We start from the raw sequence: 23,171 nt of genomic DNA, 5'->3' as shown, positions 1-23,171 counted from the left end.
AACTTACAAACCTGTACATCTTTGGATCGCATGAGGAAACTGGAGTACCCAGAGACAACCCATGTGGTCACAGGGGGAACGCACAAACTCCTCACTGACAGCACCAGTAGTCAGGATCCAAACCGGGTCTTTGGCACAGTAAGGCAGCAACTCCACTGCTGCACCACTGTGCCACCACTTAATGCTTTTAATACCCTTGAGAAATTATGGTGAGCCAACTTCCCGAGCCGTTGATGGCAGTATCATTTGGGCAAGACATTCCAGTCATTTTATCCAGCCTTGTTGATAAAGCATTGTGATGTATTCCCATGGTTTATCTAACAATCCACACAAAACAGGCTTTATTTGCCTGCGTAACATGGAGAAACTTTGTTCAGCCTGGGTATTAAAACTGGCGGCAGACCACTTCTAACTCTTCATTGAACATATAACCATATATAACCATATAACAATTACAGCACGGAAACAGGCCATCTCGACCCTTCTAGTCCGTGCCGAACACATAGCCATTTGAAACTCCCTGCGCTCAGACCATATAACCCTCTCCCCTAGTCCCATATACCTGCGCTCAGACCATAACCCTCCATTCCTTTCTCATCCATATAACTATCCAATTTATTTTTAAATGATAAAAACGAACCTGCCTCCACCACCTTCACTGGAAGCTCATTCCACACAGCTACCACTGTCTGAGTAAAGAAGTTCCCCCTCATGTTACCCCTAAACTTCAGTCCCTTAATTCTCAAGTCATGTCCCCTTGTTTGAATCTTCCCTACTCTCAGTGGGAAAAGCTTTTCCACGTCAACTCTGTCTATCCCTCTCATCATTTTAAAAACCTCTATCAAGTCCCCCCCTTAACCTTCTGCGCTCCGAAGAATAAAGCCCTAACTTGTTCAACCTTTCTCTGTAACTTAGTTGCTGAAACCCAGGCAGATTACCGCCCCTTCTCTAGTAGGTACTTCTATGTATTGTTGCAAAAAACTATCCTGCACACATTTTACAAACTCCAACCCATCCAGCCCATTTACAGAATGTGTTTCCCAGTCTATGTGTGGAAAATTGAAATCTCCCACAATCACTACCTTGTGCTTACTACTAATTACTAACATTACTATGAACATGTCTCAATAGATAGAAAACATTTTATCAGGATGCATCACAGCATGGTTTGGGAACAGCTCCATCCAAGACCACAAGAAATTGCAGAGAGTTGTGGATGTAGCCTGGACTATCACACAAATGAACCTCCCTTGCATTGACTTTATCTACTCTTCACGCTGACTCGGCAAGGCCACCAGCATTATCAAGGACCAGTCACACCCCAGTCACTCCCTCTTCTCCCCTCTCCCATCTGGCAAGAGCTACAGAAGGTTGAAAATGCATACCTCCAGATTCAGGGACAGATTCTCCCCAACTCTTATCAGGCAACTAAACAGTCCTCTCACCAGCTAGAGTGTGGTCCTGATCTCCCATCTACCTCATTGGAGATTTGAAATCTCTTTAATTGGACTATATCAAACTTTATATTGCACTAAATGCTTGTACTCTGTATCCTTTATCTGTACAGCAGACTGTTTGATTGTTATCATATATAGTCTTTTCCTTGACGAGATAACATGCAAACAAATGCTTTATACTCAGTACACGTGACATTAAACTAAACTACGTAAAATTGCACTCTTTCAAAAGCAACATAGGTGTATGTAAAGTTACACAAACAAGGAAGAAACTAGATAACCATAGACCATAGGAGGTTAGCTACTTACTAAATAAAATTTATCCCCAAATTGTTGGAAAGTACCACCACAAATAAAACCCGTAACTACATACAGAACTTTGAGCTGATTTGAGTTAGGAGGGATTTGTGACCGAATATCCGATTAGTTTCACTGAAGATTTTATGAGATGATTCGCAAGGAGTTTCAACTGGTTATCAGAGACACCTCATAACATCCTGCACAAAAGAACAGTAGCAAACATGAGCGTACCGAATGGGAGGTAGCCTTGGGACAATTGTTTTTAAATCATAAGATCCAAAACCTGACAAAGGGAATGTTCCTTGTATGTGAATACTTGGCCAATAAACTTATTCATTCATTCATTCATAATTATCAAGTAAAATTCATCATTCTATTGAGGTAAATTTATAAGTTTACACAATGCTTTATGTCAAGTTTGTAATTGACATTCATAGGCAAATCAGCAACCTGCACAATGAGGAAATGTTCTCCAAGGACATAACCATGCAACTTGTAATTAACACATGCTAGACTGATAGGTAATAGATACCATCTGGTACACCACCTCCACAACACTAGTTCCTGAAAGGACATACAAGTGCTGCATGTAGATCTTTAATTCGATTTGACAGAAAGCAGACCAAAGAACTCAAGGAAAGGCAACAGTTTAGTTGGGGAAAGACAAGTTGCAAAAGACATCCAGCCTAATGTTCAAAACTTACTTGTACTTGTGTACAATGGGGTTGTATTCATTGGAATTTAGAAGGATTAGAGGGGATTTTATTGAAACATAAAAGATTATTAAGGGATTGGACACGCTAGAGGCAGGAAACATGTTCCCGATGTTGGGAGAGTCCAGAACCAGGGGCCACAGTTTAAGAATAAGGGGTAGGCCATTTAGAACGGAGATGAGGAAAAACGTTTTCACTCAGGGAGTTGTGAATCTGGTGGAATTCTCTGCCTCAGAAGGCAGTGGAGGTCGATTCTCTGGATGGTTTCAAGAGAGTTAGATAGAGCTCTTAAAGATAGTGGAGTCAAGGGATATGGGGAGAAGGCAGGAATGGGGTACTGATTGTAGATGATCAGATATTTCAACCTCAAAATTGGCATGAGCCAAGTGAGGATCAGCATTGAACAAATGCGTGGCAAGGAAACAGCCACAGTCCTTGTCGTGACATAGTGTGGTGCAGACCGACTCTGATAACGGCTCTGGGAGACCTAAATGGGGAGGTCAGTAACATTGCTGAAAAGTGAACTGTTTAAAACTGTCTCACTTGTATTACTTCAGCCAGACTGGGAAAGAGTGCTGTTGATGGTTTACAACATCAACATTTACCAAGAAAGTACAAAAAACAGTAAATGCTAAAAATCGGAAAAAAAAACCCTGAAAATCTCAGCTGGTCAGGCAGAGACAGTTAGTATTTATCTGGGACTCTTCACCAGAGCTGAGCAAGGGAGAAATTTCATGGGAATAGGGGAAGTGGGGTTGTTACTTAAAATTGGAGACTTCAATGTACATACCGCTGGGTTGTAAATTTTCCAAGCTGAATATGTGTGCAATGGAGAAGGCCCAGGACAGAAAGGTAGGAATGGGAACCGGAAGAGGAGGCATAATTCTTAGCAACCAGCGATGACCAAAGGCAACTGCTTTGACTATGGTCCTGTTAAAATTCTGGTTAAGATTGTATCATTGTGGTATAAATGCATATAAGATGGCTCCACAATAAAACATCTGCAAAAATAATTTCATCCAAAGCACATCTTTATTGCCTTCCTTGAGGTAGAATTTTATTCAAATAACCACCTAGGCACAATAGTGGAGTTACTGCTTCCTCACACAGCAGCGTTGTAATGGCATAAAGCAGCAGTACTTCCGAAAAAAAACCTCCCCTGTTTTGCCACTGCCAGCTTTGAGCATTCACATTCATCTTCTGTTGCACTTTGATCCATTTGTGCTTTCTGTATAGGGAGAGGGTAGGTATTTTTCCTCCCACCCCACTCCTTTCATTAGCAAATAGCTCGAAGCAGCAAACAGACACGTTTAGACACGTGGGCTTGTGGTATTTTTGTATTCCTCTGCGTCTGTCTTCGTTGATCTGGAGTCTGACAGGATGTACAATAAAAATATCCCAAAACATAATTTCCTGTCTGTTTCTACTTCCGAGAATATTTTACTCTTTAATCAGATGAGTCACTTAAGAGGCTGCTTCAAATCAAAAAGCCCCGTGCCACCACGGACCACTTTCCCAACCACTAGGCAGGCTGATGGAGATTTCAATTCATCATGAGAGCCTAAAGGATAGAAAAAAAGGGGATAAAAAAAGATAAATCAATAGTAAAAGACCAAGTCCTGACACACTAGAATTTTCAGAACCCACCAAGGTGTTACCAGTGCACTGCCCAAATCTTTCATGAGGGAAATTAGTTTCCTTTTTTAAAACTCCAGTTCTTTCTCGGTATTCTGTTTTACTCTTAAGTCATAGAGTCTTAGAAACATTGAAAATAGGTGCAGGAGGAGGTCATTTGGCCCTTCGAGACAGCACCATCATTCATTGTGATCATGGCTGATCATCCTCAATCAGTAAGCTCAACAGACTTGGTACTGGAGTCGGGCGTTTCAACGCCAGCATGTGGAGATGGGGACTCTGCCAGAGCACAGCCTGTGAATGCGGAGCAGAACAACAGACAGCCAACCATGTCATCTGTACCCACCCACCAAATGGAACTCGGGGCCTGGCAGACATTGACTCAGAGACACCAACCTGGCTGCTCAACACCCGGCTTGAGATCTAACTATTTCTTTGGTTTATTTATCTTTCATTCGCACGAAGAAGAAGTAACCCGTGCCTGCCTTCTCCCCATATCCCGTGATTCCGCTAGCCCTATCTAACTCTAGCTAACTCTCTTTTAAATTCATCCAGTGAATTGGCCTCTACTGCCTACTGTGGCAGAGAATTTCACAAATTCATAAACTCTCTGGATGAAAAGGGTTCAGCAGATGGGTAAGAAACTCAGGGAGGGGGAAACAAGAGCGGTCAGGGCGGTGAGTACTTAAATCGGGCGCGGGGCTTGTTTTCACAGAGGCCCAGGACCGTTGGAGAGCAGTGGAGGAGGGTCAGGGCGGTGAGTACTTAAATCGGGCGCGGGGCTTGTTTTCACAGAGGCCCAGGACCGTTGGAGAGTGTGGAGGAGGGTCAGGGCTTTTTTACCAAAATCCGTAACGTTCCACACTCCATAGTGAGGGTTCTGGTGGAAGCCGCTGATTGGTGGAAGCAGACTAGAGGAAGCAGCTCATTGGGTGCAACCTCAGGTTAGCATTTGTGCTGGTTAAAGGGACAGTGCTTTAGTAAAGGTACAGTGGGTTAAAGGGGCAGTGCTTTAGTAAAGGTACAGTGAGCCAAGGGTACAGTGGGCTAAAGGTACAGTGCTTTTTGTTTATATAATAAAGGTGCAGTTTAAAGGTCACGAGGGAGCAGCTGTTGTGAGTCAGATACCTGCTGATTTCTCCCAGCAGTTTCTATTGTATTATACTTGTATCAGATCCAGGGTAAGGCGGGAGAATGACAGTCAGAGCAGTATACTGTTCTGGATGTCAGATGTGGGAGGTCATGGTGTCGGATGGCCCTCCAGACGTCCACATCTGCACCAGGTGCAGCGAGATGGGGCTCCTAAGGGACCGTATTAGGATCCTGGAGCAGCAGCTCGATGACCTCTGTCTGATCAGGGAGAGTGAGGAGGTCATAGAGGGGAGTTATAGAGAGGTGGTCACTCCAAAACCACGGGGGAGAGACATGTGGGTCACGTTAAGAAAGGGCAAGGGGCAGAGGCAGGAACGAGTGAGTACTCCAATGTCGGTACACCTCGCAAATAAGTACTCCTGTTTGAGTACGGATGGGGGTGACAGCCTGCCCGGGGGTAGTGACAGCGGATGGGCCTCCAGCACAGAGACCGGCCCTGTTGCTCCAAAAGCTAGGGAAAAAAAGAGGGCAATAGTAATTGGGGACTTTATTGTTAGGGGGTCGGATAGGCGATTTTGTGGACGCAGTCGGGAGACCAGGATGGTGGTCTGCCTCCCTGGTGCCAAGGTCTCGGACGTGTCTCAACGCATCCAAGATATCCTTAAATCAGAGGGAGAGGAGCCTGAGGTCGTGGTACATATAGGTACCAATGACATAGGTAAAAAAAGGGAAGAGGTCCTGAAGGGAGGATTTAGGGAGTTGGGAGGAGAGTTAAGAAAAAGGACCAAAAAGGTAACAATCTCAGGATTACTGCCTGTGCCACGCGACAGTGAGAGTAGGAATGGAGCGAGGTGGAGGATAAATGCGTGGCTGAAAGACTGGTGCAGAGGGCAGGGATTCAAGTTCCTGGATCATTGGGACTTCTTTTGGGGAAGGTGGGACCTGTACAGAAAGGATGGGTTGCACTTGAACCCGAGGGGGACCAATATCCTAGCGGGGAAATTTGCAAAGGCTACTGGGGAGACTTTAAACTAGAATGGTTGGGGCGAGGGACTCAAATAGCGAAAGCTAGTAGACAGAATGGGAGGCAGGAAGCAGAAAAGGGAAGCACTCGGACACAAGAGGAGAGAGAAAAAAAAGGAAATAAACAGAGAATAAGAGACGGGGGGTTTCTTAAATGTGCATATTTTAATGCTAGGAGCATTGTAAGAAAGGTGGATGAGCTTAGAGTCTGGATAGATACCTGGAAGTATGATGTTGTGGCGATCAGTGAAACATGGTTGCAGGAGGGCTGTGATTGGAAACTAAATATTCCAGGATTTCGTTGCTTCAGGTGTGATAGAATTGGAAGGGCAAGAGGTGGAGGTGTTGCATTGCTAGTCAGGGAAGATATTACAGCAGTGCTTTGGCAGGATAGATTGGAGGGCTCATCTAGGGAGGCTATTTGGGTGGAATTGAGAAGTGGGAAAGGTGTAGCAACACTTATAGGGGTGTATTATAGACCGCCAAACGGGGAACGAGAATTGGAAGAGCAAATATGTAAGGAGATAGCAGATATTAGTAGTAAGCACAAGGTAGTGATTGTGGGAGATTTGAACTTTCCACACATAGACTGGGAAACACATTCTGTAAATGGGCTGGATGGGTTGGAGTTTGTAAAATGTGTGCAGGATAGTTTTTTGCAGCAATACATAGAGGTACCTACTAGAGGAGGGGCAGTGCTGGACCTCCTGTTAGGAAATGAGATGGGACAGGTGGCGGAGGTATGCGTTGGGGAGCACTTCGGGTCCAGTGATCACAATACCATTAGTTTCAATATAATTATGGAGAGAGTCAGAACTGGACCTAGGGTTGAGATTTTTGATTGGAGAAAGGCTAACTTTGATGAGATGCGAGATGATTTAAAAGGAGTGAACTGGGACATTTTGTTTTATGGGAAAGATGTAGAAGAGAAATGGAGGACATTTAAAGGGGAAATTTTAAGAGTACAGAATCTTTATGTTCCTGTTCGGTTGAAAGGAAACAGTAAAAATTGGAAAGAGCCCTGGTTTTCAAGGGAAATTGGACATCTTGTTCGGAAAAAGAGGGAGATCTACAATAATTATAGGCAGCATGAAGTAAATGAGGTGCTTGAGGAGTATAAGGAATGTAAAAAGAATCTTAAGAAAGAAATTAGAAAAGCTAATAGAAGATATGAGGTTGCTTTGGCAGGTAAGGTGAAAGTAAATCCAAAGGGTTTCTACAGCTATATTAATAGCAAAAGGATAACGAGGGATAAAATTGGTCCATTGGAGAGACAGAGTGGACAGCTATCTGCAGAGCCAAAAGAGATGGGGGAGATATTGAACATTTTTTTTTCTTCGGTATTCACCAAGGAGAAGGATATTGAACTCGGTGAGGTAAGGGAAACTAGTAGAGTAGCTATGGATACTATGAGGTTCAAAGTAAAAGAAGTACTGACACTTTTGAAAAATATAAAAGTGGATAAGTCTCCAGGTCCTGACAGGATATTCCCAAGGACATTGAGGGAAGTTAGTGTAGAAATAGCCGGGGCTATGACAGAAATATTTCAAATGTCATTAGAAACGGGAATAGTCCCCGAGGATTGGCGTACTGCGCATGTTGTTCCATTGTTTAAAAAGGGTTCTAAGAGTAAACCTAGCAATTATAGACCTGTTAGTTTGACTTCAGTGGTGGGCAAATTAATGGAAAAGATACTTAGAGATAATATATATAAGCATCTGGATAAACAGGGTCTGACTAGGAACAGTCAACATAGATTTGTGCCTGGAAGGTCATGTTTGACTAATCTTCTTGACTTTTTTGAAGAAGTTACTAGGGAAATTGACGAGGGTAAAGCAGTGGATGTTGTCTATATGGACTTTAGTAAGGCCTTTGACAAGGTTCCTCATGGAAGGTTGTTTAAGAAGGTTCAACTGTTGGGTATAAATGCAGGAATAGCAAGATGGATTCAACAGTGGCTGAATGGGAGAAGCCAGAGGGTAATGGTGGATGGCTGTTTATCGGGTTGGAGGCAGGTGACTAGTGGGGTGCCTCAGGGATCTGTGTTGGGTCCTTTGTTGTTTGTCATGTACATCAATGACCTGGATGAAGGTGTGGTAAATTGGATTAGTAAGTATGCAGATGATACCAAGATAGGGGGTGTTGTGGATAATGAAGAGGATTTCTAAAGTCTACAGAGTGATTTAGGCCATTTGGAAAAATGGGCTGAAAGATGGCAGATGGAGTTTAATGCTGATAAATGTGAGGTGCTACACCTTGGCAGGACAAATCAAAATAGCATGTACATGGTAAAAGGTAGGGAATTGACGAATACAGTTGAACAGAGGGATCTGGGAATAACCGTGCATAGTTCCTTGAAGGTGGAATCTCATATAGATAGGGTGGTAAAGAAAGCTTTTGGTATGCTAGCCTTTATAAATCAGAGCATTGAGTATAGAAGCTGGGATGTAATGTTAAAATTGTACAAGGCATTGGTGAGACCAAATCTGGAGTATGGTGTACAATTTTGGTCGCCCAATTATAGGAAGGATGTCAACAAAATAGAGAGAGTACAGAGGAGATTTACTAGAATGTTGCCTGGGTTTCAACAAACTAAGTTACAGAGCTAGGTTGAATAAGTTAGGTCTTTATTCTGTGGAGCGCAGAAGGTTAAGGGGGGACTTGATAGAGGTCTTTAAAATGATGAGAGGGATAGACAGAGTTGATGTGGACAAGCTTTTCCCTTTGGAAGTGGAAATGGTGGAGGCAGGTTCATTGGTATCATTTAAAAATAAATTGGATAGGCATATGGATGAGAAGGGAATGGAGGGGTTATGGTATGAGTGCAGGCAGGTGGGACTAAGGGGAAAAAAAGTTGTTCGGAACGGACTTGTAGGGCCGAGATGGCCTGTTTACGTGCTGTAATTGTCATATGGTTATAGGAGCTGCTCAGGGTTCCCACGCCTGATTGGAAACCCACGAGTGCAATAAGTATTAATTTACAGATTATAAAATCAACTTCCTTGCTTCTGTGCTCCCTGCCTCTATTCAAAAAGTTCTGCTTCATAAACCGGTTTGTGCCGCCTATGAAAGGTTTATGTATGCACTATGGCTTTGTTCCAGCACTTATGTCAGGGCTTTGAAACATACGTGGAGGATACATCAGAATTCAGAACGTTCAGGAACAGCTTCGTCCCTTTAATTCTGCATGAAAACTATTGATTGCTGAAGGTCACACAGGGGTTATGGGGAGAAGGTAGGAGAATGGGGTTGAGAGGGAAAGATAGATCAGCCTTGATTGGTTGTGCCTTGATCTAATTCCAATTGAATCCTAATTCTGCACCTATAATTTATGAACAATGTAGCGTCCCAATCTAATATAGATGAATAATTGGAAAAAATGCTGGATATAACGAGGAAAAGGCTGGAAATACTTAGCAGGTCCGGATGCATCTGCGGGAGGGGAAGCAAAGCTTATGGGTCTGCCCACTTAGGCGATTTTTTAGGTGACTACAGGCGACTAGGCTGTCGTCAAACGGTCGTGTATGGTTGTGAGTCGTCTCCTCAGTCGCCCAAAGAATCGTAGCGTTTTTCTGATTGCCGCTGGATTTGGAATGTTCAAAACTTTTTGGCGACAGCTGGCTTGACGCCAATGAGCATAGCTTGACTTCTCCTGATGTAGGCGCTGTTGTAGGTTGTCGCCAGGATGATGTAGGTTGTCGCCGGTGTTGACTTCAGTAACTTCCATTCGCGACTACCTACGTCAATTGCTGACAGGTACCAGTAAGACTGAATTGTCTTAAGTTGGCTTCAGTTATCGCTGAGAGGGTCGTAACTTGCCGCAGGTGGACGTAGGTTGTTGTAGGTGGATGTCCTAATGGGTCGCTGGTTGTCAGTAGCTTGCCGTCGACTAGGCGGTAGGTTGTTGTAGACATTGTCGTGGGGGGGGGGGGGGGTTCAGTCGCCACTTTTTCGGCGACCTGCCGACTATGATAGTCGCCGAAAAAATTCGCCTAAGTGAATAATAGTTGGGTATTAATGGTGGAGTAGCAAGATGGATTCAACAGTGGCTGAATGGGAGATGCCAGAGAGTAATGGTGCATGGTTGTTTGTCAGGTTGGAGGCCAGTGACGAGTGGGGTGCCACAGGGATCTGTGTTGGGTCCACTATTGTTTGTCATGTACATAAATGATCTGGATGATGGTGTGGTAAATTGGATTAGTAAGTATGCAGATGATACTAAGATAGGTGGGGTTGCGGGTAATGAAGTTGAGTTTCAAAGTCTACAGAGAGATTTATGCCAGTTGGAAGAGTGGGCTGAAAGATGGCAGATGGAGTTTAATGCTGATAAGTGTGAGGTGCTATATCTTGGCAGGACAAATCAAAATAGGATGTACATGGTAAATGGTAGGGAATTGAAGAATGTAGGTGAACAGAGGGATCTGGGAATAACTGTGCACAGTTCCCTGAAAGTGGAATCTCATGTAGATAGGGTGGTAAAGACAGCTTTTGGTGTGCTGGCCTTTATAAATCAGAGCATTGAGTATAGAAGTTGGGATGTAATGTTAAAATTGTACAAGGCATTGGTGAGGCCAATTCTGGAGTATGGTGTACAATTTTGGTCGCCTGATTATAGGAAGGATGTCAACAAAATAGAGAGAGTACAGAGGAGATTTACTAGAATGTTGCCTGGGTTTCAGCAACTAAGTTACAGAGAAAGGTTGAACAAGTTAGGGCTTTATTCTTTGGAGCGCAGAAGGTTAAGGGGGGACTTGATAGAGGTTTTTAAAATGATGAGAGGGATAGACAGAGTTGTCGTGGAAAAGCTTTTCCCACTGAGAGTAGGGAAGATTCAAACAAGGGGACATGACTTGAGAATTAAGGGACTGAAGTTTAGGGGTAACATGAGGGGGAACTTCTTTACTCAGAGAGTGGTAGCTGTGTGGAATGAGCTTCTAGTGAAGGTGGTGGAGGCAGGTTCGTTTTTATCATTTAAAAATAAATTGGATAGTCATATGGATGGGAAAGGAATGGAGGGTTATGGTCTGAGCGCAGGTATATGGGACTAGGGGAGATTATGTGTTCGGCACGGACTAGAAGGGTCGAGATGGCATGTTTCCGTGCTGTAATTGTTATATGGTTATATGTTATATGGTTATAACTACTTTGGTTCCGTCTTCACTAAGGAATACATAAATAATTTGCCGGAAATAGCAATGGGACCGCGGATCAAAGGAGTTGGAGGAATTGAGTGAAATCCAGGTTAGCCGGGAAGTGGTGTTGGGTAAATTGAATGGATTAAAGGGCGATAAATTCCCAGGGCCAGATAGGCTGCATCCCAGAGTACTTAAGGAAGTAGCTCCAGAAATAGTGGATGCATTAGTAATAATCTTTCAAAACTCTTTAGATTCTGGAGTAGTTCCTGAGGATTGGCGGGTAGCAAACGTAACCCCACTTTTTAAGAAGGGAGGGAGAGAGAAAACGGGGAATTACAGACCAGTTAGTCTAACATCGGTAGTGGGGAAACTGCTAGAGTCAGTTATTAAAGATGGGATAGCAGCACATTTGGAAAGTGGTGAAATCATTGGACAAAGTCAGCATGGATTTACGAAAGGTAAATCATGTCTGACGAATCTTATAGAATTTTTAGAGGATGTAACTAGTAGCGTGGATAGGGGAGAACCAGTGGATGTGGTGTATCTGGACTTCCAGAAGGCTTTCGACAAGGTCCCACATAAGAGATTAGTGTACAAACTTAAAGTACACGGCATTGGGGGTTCAGTATTGATGTGGATAGAGAACTGGCTGGCAAACAGGAAACAAAGAGTAGGAGTAAACGGGTCCTTTTCACAATGGCAGGCAGTGACTAGTGGGGGTACCGCAAGGCTCAGTGCTGGGACCCCAGCTATTTACAATATATATTAATGATCTGGATGAAGGAATTGAAGGCAATATCTCCAAGTTTGCGGATGACACTAAACTAAGGGGGGCAGTGTTAGCTGTGAGGAGGATGCTAGGAGACTGCAAGGTGACTTGGATAGGCTGGGTGAGTGGGCAAATGTTTGGCAGATGCAGTATAATGTGGATAAATGTGAGGTTATCCATTTTGGTGGCAAAAACAGGAAAGCAGACTATTATCTAAATGGTGGCCGACTAGGAAAAGGGGAGATGCAGCGAGACCTGGGTGTCATGGTACACCAGTCATTGAAAGTAGGCATGCAGGTGCAGCAGGCAGTGAAGAAAGCGAATGGTATGTTAGCTTTCATAGCAAAAGGATTTGAGTATAGGAGCAGGGAGGTTCTACTGCAGTTGTACAGAGTCTTGGTGAGACCACACCTGGAGTATTGCGTACAGTTTTGGTCTCCAAATCTGAGGAAGGACATTATCGCCATAGAGGGAGTGCAGAGAAGGTTCACCAGACTGATTCCTGGGATGTCAGGACTGTCTTATGAAGAAAGACTGGATAGACTTGGTTTATACTCTCTAGAATTTAGGAGATTGAGAGGGGATCTTATAGAAACGTACAAAATTCTTACGGGGTTGGACAGGCTAGGTGCAGGAAGATTGCTCCCGATGTTGGGGAAGTCCAGGACAAGGGGTCACAGCTTAAGGATAAGGGGGAAATCCTTTAAAACCGAGATGAACTTTTTTCACACAGAGAGTGGTGAATCTCTGGAACTCTCTGCCGCAGAGGGTAGTCGAGGCCAGTTCATTGGCTATATTTAAGAGGGAGTTAGATGTGGCCCTTGTGGCTAAGGGGATCAGAGGGTATGGAGAGAAGGCAGGTACGGGATACTGAGTTGGATGATCAGCCATGATCATATTGAATGGCGGTGCAGGCTCGAAGGGCTGAATGGCCTACTCCTGCACCTAATTTCTATGTTTCTATGACAGGCCCATTAATGTTTCAGAATGAAGACCCTTCAACAGTCTGACAACTTTAAACATTTACTCTGCTTCTCCTCCTATAGATGCGGTTTGATCTGCTGTGTATTTTCATCAACTTTTAATTTTAGATTTCCTGCATCGGCTTTGTTTTTCACCTATAACTTAGATCTTCACTGTTTGCATTATTTAGATTTAAAACCATTGTTTCAGATAAATCTAAGTTACTACATTTTTATACATTTTTGGTATGTTATGGTCACTCCATCCAAATATTTTTTTAGGGTCTAGGTCAACAAGATCAACATTTAGCATCCAGTCCTAATTGCTCTCGAGACGTTGGTGGTGAACAATCTTCTTATACTACGGCAGAATGTATTCCCACTGTGTCTTTGGGCAGGGAGCTCCAGCAATGACGGAAGACTGGCGAGATACTTCCAAGTCAGGATGACATGCGAGTGGGAAAAGGGAACCTGGTGTTGACGGTGTTCTACTTGTGGCAGAGGTGGCAGGTGCGTTTGGAATAGTAAGTTATATTGAGTAACTACAGGTAGTTAATGGGGTAGATAGACACAAAATGTTGGAGTAATTCAGGACAGGCAGCATCTCTGGAGAGAAGAAATGGGTGGCCAATCACATGATACTCCAAATTCCTCAGACTGATATCAGGGGAGTTAATGGGGTGTCTATCAGTGGGCTGCTTTGTATTGGGTGGTGTCAAGCCACTTGACAATGGTTAGCACTGCACTGATCTTGCAGAACACCACTGGGCATAAACTTCCAGTCAAATGGAAAGTGTTTCATCATGTTCTCAATTCATGCAATTTATAGGAGAAAAGATTCTGACTAGCCTCTTATAATTAGAATAACACATCTCCCCTCAGCCTCCAATACTCTAGAGAAAACAATCCAAATTTGCCAGACCTCTTCTTACAGTTAATACACTCTAATCCAGACAAAATCCAGGTAAATCTCTTCTGCTTCCACTGCAAAGCCTCCACGTCCTTCTTCTAATGGGGTGGCCAGGCACATGACACTCCACATGCAACCTAAGTAAAGTTCTATGAAGAGGCAACATGACTTCTTGACTCTCATAATGCCCTGACTGAAGAAGGCAAGCATGCCACTGGATCTACTTGTGTTGCTACTTTCAAGGAGCTATGGACTTGGACCCCAACATCCCTCTGTACAACAGTACTGTTGTGGGTCCTGCCATTAACTTTATACTGTTCTCCTGCACTTGCAACGCCTGATACTTGCCCGGATTAAACTCCATATAACATTTCTCCAACCATATCAATAACTGCTCTATATCCTATAGAGTAGAAAATAGTCTATAGGTGCAGTAGTAGGCCATTTTAGGCCTTCGAGCCAGCACCACCATTCAATTAGTTCATGGCTGATCATTCTCAATCAGTACCTCGTTCCTGCCTTCTCCCCATATCCACTGACACCGCTATCTTTAAGAGCCCTATCTAGCTCTCTCTTGTTTATACTTGATCCTGCTTTACACTTGATATCCTACTTCACTCTCCACAACACCAATTTTGGTGTCGCCTGCAAACCTTACATCCAAGCCATTTATATATATCACAAACAATGGAAGTCCCTGCGCTGATCCTTGCAGAACACCACTGGGCATAAACTTCCAGCCAGAATAATATCTTTCCACCACAACCCTCGGTCTTACTTAGGCACGCCAGTACTGATCAAAACTATCAAGTCGCCATGTATCTTAATCTTCTGGATCCATCCAAGCCTGAAGGACTTGTCAAATGCATTACTAAAAGTCCATGTAGACAACATCCATTGTTATAATCTCATCAATCACCTTTGTAACCTCACATGACCTGCTGAGTAGAAAGCCATGGTGACTGTCCCTAACTAACCCATTCTCTTCCAAATTACTGTAAATCTTATCAACAGGAATCCTCTCCAATAACTTCACTGCCACTGATGGGGAGACTCATCTGTGGTTAGAGAGGATACAAAGATCTTTGTCAAGACCGTAGCAATCTCCTCTGTTCACCCTTTCAATGACCTGGGATGGATCCCATCAGGACCCCAGGATCTTATCCACCATAAAGAGACTCAACACTACTTCAATCTTGATATCAAAATGCATATTAGTAAATTTAATCTTTCTACACTTTGCAAATGCTTCTGCTTTCTAAATGATTAGCCATCCTGATCAAAAAGCACCGGCCAAATGTTTAGAAGTGCAATCCACCTCTGCAGTACTGAGAAAGTTTAAAGTTTTAAAAGTCACAAAATGGATGCTTTCACCTTTCTCCTATTACACTAGCAAGGCTACCAGAAATGTTTTCGCCATTCTTCCATAACACCAGCGAGATAACAGCACAACTACATGATGTTTTCATTTATGATATAAACAATCAGAAGTATGGTCAGACAACGGTTCTTTCCCTCTGCTCTACTATTGCAATGTACAAACAATAGATCAACAAGGTCAAAAAACAAGAATGCTTGAATCTGCAAAAAAATAGCTTCTTCAGCATAACCATATATGGGCTAACCTTTCCTCTCTCAGAAGAACCTGTCAATCTTAACAGGCAAGAGGCTGTACAATGCTCTGTAAGATAAAGTATGGTTGAATAGCTGATTATTGGGGTATAAATATGTCTGATTGAACATTACCTCTGTGTGTGGGGATAGAGTGAACCTATAGTCTGGATATTATTACTGTAAGAGTTTACTGCCACACCCGCCTGGCAAAATAAAGATTTTACTACTTCATTACTAATTTTATTTCGTTTTAGTCTGTCTGAAGTGAAACAAACTTTAAAAGTACTACTGCATACAGAGTTGCTTAGTTTTTAGCTTTTTGTAAAATTTAGTTTAGATATACAGCGTGGAAACAGACTCTTCAGCCTACTGAGTCCTTGCCAACCAGCATTCTCCGTACATTAGCACTATCGTACACACTAGGGACAATTCACAATTTACTGTGGTGTTGTAAGGCAGCAACTCTACCGCTGTGCCACAATGTTACCCACATTGCATTTGTTATTACGTTATGGACAGCTCATTTGATAGCAATGCATTGTTTATGAACTAGGATGAACTAGAATATGGTGGTGCAGTGATTAATTTACAGCATTAATGATTTAGTAGCTTGGAATAATAAACTGAAGAACAAGTTCAAGATCCAGTGTCTTACTACGGGACGTTCAATCCAATTACAAAAACAAATCTGGAAATAAATGGATGTTATCAAAGGACAAAGGACATTTATTGTCACATTCACCAATGTGTGTAGTGAAATTTAAGTTGCCATTGCAGAACACCAATAAAATAAATACAACAATATAGAATTTAACATTAAACATAAAAAACATCCCCCCACAGTCGGATCAACGTTTCAATAATTCTGGTTCAATAAAATAGAGCTTATTAAAACTCAAGCTGATTCTTTCAAGAATTTAGTATTGGCAGCTAGCTGAGCACTGGAGGTGCTGGGGATGTCCCCGAAACCCTGACAATCGAGTCAACATGAAGCACAAGTGAGATTATAGTATTATTATCTACTATTCTGAGAGTGGTTTCTGCTGCCTGGCTTGTAACCATAGCTGTTTAGCTGATAAAAGACAATATCTACTACTGTAAATCATTCATGCTGCAATTTAATTACTGCACCACCATATTCTGGTTCATAAACAATGCATTGCTATCAAGTGAGCTGCCCATAATGCAGGAGCAAACACAATGTGGGCGACATTATCAGTGAACATCTAGACCGTTTCCTACTCTTCACTTTTGTCATCTAAAACCACTTCTGAAACCAAAAGCTCCTCGACATCCATCAACTGAAGGAAGAACTGCTTTTCAAAATATTGCTTCTGCCATCTCTTTAGTTTAGTTTAGTTTAGAGATTCAACATGGAAACAGTCCCTTCGGCCCATCGAGTCCACACTGACCAGCAATCCCCGTCGCTTACACTATTCTATGCACAATTTACAATGTTACTGCAGCCAATTAACCTACAAAACTATACGCCTTTGGAATGTGGGAGGAAATCGGAGCACTCAGAGAAAACCTACGCAGGTCACAGTGAGAATATGTCAACTGTACAGACAGCACCTGTTGTCAGGTCTCTGGTGCTGTAAGGCAGCAACTCTGCTGCTGTGCCATTGTGCCACCCTCGTTAGATGTCTTGTTAAAAGTTTTGACAAAGGTACATTTAGGAAAAGAGGGGATTGTCAAAAATAGAATGTACAACCATTACTTCCTGATATGAAAAATCATTACAGTGGGGATAGATTATATGGCTTCGAGTCCACTCAGCTGTAACAGATCAGCTTTGTCATGATCTTACCTAGCATAGTTGCTTGTTTTAAAACCTTGTAGCTGGTTTCAAAGGTCATCTGCTGAAGTGGCGAAGAGCTTGACTGAATGCTAATGCGATTAAATGGTTTGTACGATCCATTAAAGCACATGTAATCTGCCACGAGAGAAAGATGTCGTGGGTCCACTTGGATACCTGTGCAAAACAAGACAAGAAATAGGATTCAAATCAACGGCACAAAACATTAACTAAGTTACAGAGATATGTTGAATAAGTTAGGTCTTTATTCTCTGGAGCGCAGAAGGTTAAGGGGGGACTTGATAGAGGTCTTTAAAATGATGAGAGGGATAGACAGAGTTGATGTGGACAAGCTTTTCCCTTTGAGAATAGGGAAGATTCCAACAAGAGGACATGACTTCAGAATTAAGGGACAGAAGTTTAGGGGGAATATGAGGGGGAACTTCTTTACTCAGAGAGTGGTAGCGGTGTGGAATGAGCTTCCAGTGGAAGTGGTGGAGGCACGTTCATTGGTATAATTTAAAAATAAATTGGATAGGCATATGGATGAGAAGCGAATGGAGGGTTATGGTATGAGTGCAGGCAGGTGGGACTAAGGGGAAAAAAAGTTGTTCGGCACGGACTTGTAGGGCCGAGATGGCCTGTTTCCGTGCTGTAATTGTTATATGGTTATATGAGCAATGATATTAAGCTTCCAGGAAAGACAGCTGCACAATGTGGCTGTATTGAATTGCTACCACTCGTTGCACAGTAGAATTACTTTAAGATCCAGACCTCGATTGGACCAATAGCACTGACCTGAATTTTAAACTGTTGAAGTTAAAAACTCTGGCAAAAAAAAATCCTCTTTTCAACCACACAGGTGTTGCAAAGCATAGAAAACTTACCGTGAAATGGAGAGATATGGATCACATGTAGGCAGAGTTTAGTTTGACTTGGCATCATGTTCATGTGGACAATGTGTGCCAAACAGCCTGTTCCTGTAATGCAATGAACCTACCATCTCACGAACTTGAGAGCAGTCCTGACCTCCCACCTACCTCATTGGAGACCTTGAATCAGACTTTACGGAACTTTATCTTGCACTAAACGTTATACCCTTTATTCTGTATCTGTGGACGGCTTGGTTGTAATCTTTTCACTGACTGGATAGTACACAACAAAAAGCTTTTCACTGTACCTTGGTACACTGACAATAAATAATCAACTAAACAAGGTTATTATTATTGGCCTAGGTTGCAAACTACAATAACAGATTGTAGCTTGAGATTAAGAGAATAATTCAGAGGATGAAAAATCAGTAGGTTGCTTCATCCCATCACATGTAAAAAATCCCAAACTTATTGCTCAGTTTGCTGAAATTTTCTTTTCAATTGCATTTCCAAAGGGTTTCTACAGCTATATTAATAGCAAAAGGATAACGAGGGATAAAATTGGTCCATTGGAGAGACAGAGTGGACAGTTATCTGCAGAGCCAAAAGAGATGGGGGAGATATGGAACAATTTTTTTCCTTCGGTATTCACCAGGGAGAAGGATATTGAATTATGTGAGGTAAGGGAAACTAGTAGAGCAGCTATGGATACTATGAGGTTCAAAGTAAAAGAAGTACTGACACTTTTGAAAAATATAAAAGTGGATAAGTCTCCAGGTCCTGACAGGATATTCCCTAGGACATTGAGGGAAGTTAGTGTAGAAATAGCCGGGGCTATGACAGAAATATTTCAAATGTCATTAGAAACGGGAATAGTCCCTGAGGGTTGGCGTACTGCGCATGTTGTTCCATTGTTTAAAAAGGGTTCTAAGAGTAAACCTAGCAATTATAGACCTGTTGGTTTGACTTCAGTGGTGGGCAAATTAATGGAAAAGATACTTAGAGATAATATATATAAGCATCTAGATAAACAGGGTCTGATTAGGAACAGTCAACATGGATTTGTGCCTGGAAGGTCATGTTTGACTAATCTTCTTGAATTTTTTGAAGAGGTTACTAGGGAAATTGACGAGGGTAAAGCAGTGGATGTTGTCTATATGGACTTTAGTAAGGCCTTTGACAAGGTTCCTCATGGAAGGTTGGTTAAGAAGGTTCAACGGTTGGGTATAAATGCAGGAATAGCAAGATGGATTCAACAGTGGCTGAATGGGAGAAGCCAGAGGGTAATGGTGGATGGCTGTTTATCGGGTTGGAGGCAGGTGACTAGTGGGGTGCCTCAGGGATCTGTGTTGGGTCCTTTGTTGTTTGTCATGTACATCAATGATCTGGATGAAGGTGTGGTAAATTGGATTAGTAAGTATGCAGATGATACCAAGATAGGGGGTGTTGTGGATAATGAAGAGGATTTCCAAAGTCTACAGAGTGATTTAGGCCATTTGGAAAAATGGGCTGAAAGATGGCAGATGGAGTTTAATGCTGATAAATGTGAGGTGCTACACCTTGGCAGGACAAATCAAAATAGGACGTACATGGTAAATGGTAGGGAATTGAAGAATACAGTTGAACAGAGGGATCTGGGTATAACCATGCATAGTTCCTTGAAGGTGGAATCTCATATAGATAGGGTGGTAAAGAAAGCTTTTGGTATGCTAGCCTTTATAAATCAGAGCATTGAGTATAGAAGCTGGGATGTAATGTTAAAATTGTACAAGGCATTGGTGAGACCAAATCTGGAGTATGGTGTACAATTTTGGTCGCCCAATTATAGGAAGGATGTCAACAAAATAGAGAGAGTACAGAGGAGATTTACTAGAATGTTGCCTGGGTTTCAACAACTAAGTTACAGAGATAGGTTGAATAAGTTAGGTCTTTATTCTCTGGAGCGCAGAAGGTTAAGGGGGGACTTGATAGAGGTCTTTAAAATGATGAGAGGGATAGACAGAGTTGATGTGGACAAGCTTTTCTCTTTGAGAATAGGGATGATTCAAACAAGAGGACATGACTTCAGAATTAAGGGACGGAAGTTTAGGGGTAAAATGAGGGGGAACTTCTTTACTCAGAGAGTGGTAGCGGTGTGGAATGAGCTTCCAGTGGAAGTGGTGGAGGCAGGTTCATTGGTATCATTTAAAAATAAATTGGATAGGCATATGGATGAGAAGGGAATGGAGGGTTATGGTATGAGTGCAGGCAGGTGGGACTAAGGGGAAAAAAAAATTGTTCGGCACGTACTTGTAGGGCCGAGATGGCCTGTTTCCGTGCTGTAATTGTTATATGGTTATATGGTTATTTAGAAAAAGTTTTCTGTGAACTGTCAAGTTTGGATCCCTGCACCACAGCTGGGCTACTTCAGCAAGTAGAGGCTCTGCATGTGCACATAGAGGTTGGAATGGAAACAGGCTGTGGTTAGGAGACTGACCAGATGCATTTGCAGGTGCATGCATAAGCACTTGAAGTGCTAAATCTAGCAAAGCTACTGAACAAGATTAGATGAGAGGCTGCCTTTCCTGTCTGCACAGTCTATAACTGAAAGAGCACAAAGCCTTGTGCACATTGTTTAGGTTCGGATAAGGTCAGAATCTGCTTACTCTGATGCTCAAGGAGCATGGAGATCAACGTCATAGATAGAGTCACATGGGGTGGGAACAGGCCATTCGGCCCAACTTGCCCATGCTGACCAAGATGGCCCATCTACACTAGTTCCACATGTCCATGTTTGGCCCATTTTGCTCTAAACCTTTCCTATCCATGTACCTGTCCAAATGTCTTTATTGGAGGCTAATATCATTTCTCAAGTTCTGCGCCACTGATATAAATCCAATTTCTTGACTTGTTTGCACAGGTTCATGCTGTTATAATAGTCAATAGTCATGGTTTTATTTGTCATTTGGACCCCTTTGAAATGCTTTCTGCAATACCTTAGACCCCAGACACAACACAATACATTTTACATAAACATGTACATAGCTGTGATGGAAGGCCAAAAAAACGTATCTCTCCTCTGCACTCTCCCCCCCCCGATGTCAGAGGCAAAATATGGCGATTTCCCACGGTCATTAAAGTGGTGCGAGGTCGCCACCGGGTTCTTGATATAAATCCAACAGTTTCTTGTCAAGCCCCGCTCCAGGAGCTCTTCGACCCCGCAACTCGGGCGGGAGAAGTCGCCGTTGCAGGAGCCCCGAAAAGCGGTCTCCCTCCAGGGAGCCGCGGGCTCCCGGTGCCGCCGTCCGCAGACCCGCAGCAGTAGCCTCCCAAATCTCCGGAGGTCGGGCAGCAGCAGCAGTGCTCCTCCACCGCTCCACCCGCTCCGGACTCGGCCAGCCCCGCAACTACCACCTTCGGCAGCACATTCCATGTACCCACTGCACAATATTCTCTCTCACAAGCCTATGTATTCTGGTTCTTGATTCCCCTACCTGGGTAAAAGACTCTGTGCATCTACCCTATTGTTCTACCCGATACACGTGAATGTTAAGTTTGGTTTTTTCCTCCAAGACTGAGGTTGATGGATGTTTGGACATGAAGAAATTAGGCAAGGAAGTGGACAAGCAGAGAATAAACCACCGTCTTACTAGTCGTTAAATCAGGCTCCAGCGCCTCAAGCCCTACTGCTGATTAGTTTAATTTAGTTTAGAGATATGATGCAAAAACAGGCACTTCGGCCCACCGAGACTGCACCGACCCGCAATCTCCGTACATTAACACTATCCTACACACACTAGGGACAATTTACATTTATGCCAAGCCAATTAACCAACAAACCTGTACATCTTTGGAGTGTGGTCGGAAACCGAAGATCTCGAAGAAAACCCACGCAGGTCATGGGGTGAAAATACAAACTCTGTACAGCAGCACCCATAGTCGGGATTGAACCCGGGTCTCTGCCACTGTAAGGCAGCAACTCTACCGCTGTGCTGCCCCAAATCTACTTACCAAATCCACTTACGAAATATGTATGAAGGAACTGCAGATGCTGGTTTAAATCGAAGATAAACACAAAATGCTGGAGTAACTCAGCGGGACATGCAGCATCCCTGGAGAGTAGGAATGGGTGACGTTTCGGGTCAAGACCCTTTTTCAGACTGATGTCATGGGAGTGGGCAGTACATAGATACGGAAGTATATAGATAACAAGGTGCAAGGTGTGAAAACAGGATAAAGGGAATGGAGATCAACAGACCATTGTCAGTTGGGAGAAGGTCACAACAAAGCAAACAGAGATAAAATGTAGTCGGAGACAGTAAGACTGGTCAGAGAACTGGGAAGGGGAAAGGATGGAGAGAGAGGGAAAGCAAGGGTTACTTGAAGGTACAGAAGTTAATGTTCATACCGATGGGGTGCAAGCTTCCCTCAACATGAACATTATCCTAACGGTTCAACCTATGGCAGATGCATCTGTCTTTGACAACACTGCCAGAAATGACCACTGATTTGTTCTTGACGAGATACTCTCCAATAAACTGCAAGACACTGGTTTAGTTTAGTTTAGAGATATAGCTCCCTTTAGAGATGAAGACCCTTCGGCCCACCGAGTCTGTGCCGACCAGCGATCCCCGTACACTAACACTATCCTACACACACTAGGGACAACTGACAAATTTAACAAGCCAATTAGCTTGCAAACCTAAATGTCTTTGGAGTGTGGGAGGAAACTGGAGCTCCCGGACAAAACCCATGCAGGTCACGGGGAGAACGTACAAACTCCATACAGAGAGCATCCATAGTCAAAATTTACCCTGGGTATCTGGTGCTGTAAGTCAGCAACTCTGCCGCTGCACCACAATAATCGTGTTAAATGGGATTTACACAGAACAGACCTGGTAACTAAAACAGG

At 43.1% G+C, this 23,171-nt stretch overlaps 1 protein-coding gene across 1 annotated transcript in view; it reads right to left on the bottom strand.

Moving 5' to 3' along the window:
• Positions 1-3,796: 3,796 nt before the first annotated feature.
• Positions 3,797-23,171, bottom strand: part of polr1a (RNA polymerase I subunit A) — a 154,916-nt gene continuing 135,541 nt past the window's right edge. Inside the window, 2 exon segments of the mRNA XM_055649274.1 lie at positions 3,797-4,031; positions 17,421-17,585. Of these exon segments, the coding sequence (XP_055505249.1) occupies positions 3,931-4,031; positions 17,421-17,585 (266 nt within the window). The 3' untranslated portion in view covers positions 3,797-3,930.

This window comes from Leucoraja erinacea, chromosome 1 (assembly GCF_028641065.1).
Source record: "Leucoraja erinacea ecotype New England chromosome 1, Leri_hhj_1, whole genome shotgun sequence".
NCBI classification, from domain to species: domain Eukaryota; kingdom Metazoa; phylum Chordata; class Chondrichthyes; order Rajiformes; family Rajidae; genus Leucoraja; species Leucoraja erinaceus.
The sequence above is the reverse complement of the archived record's forward strand: the minus strand, read 5'-3'. Positions and strand labels throughout refer to the sequence as shown.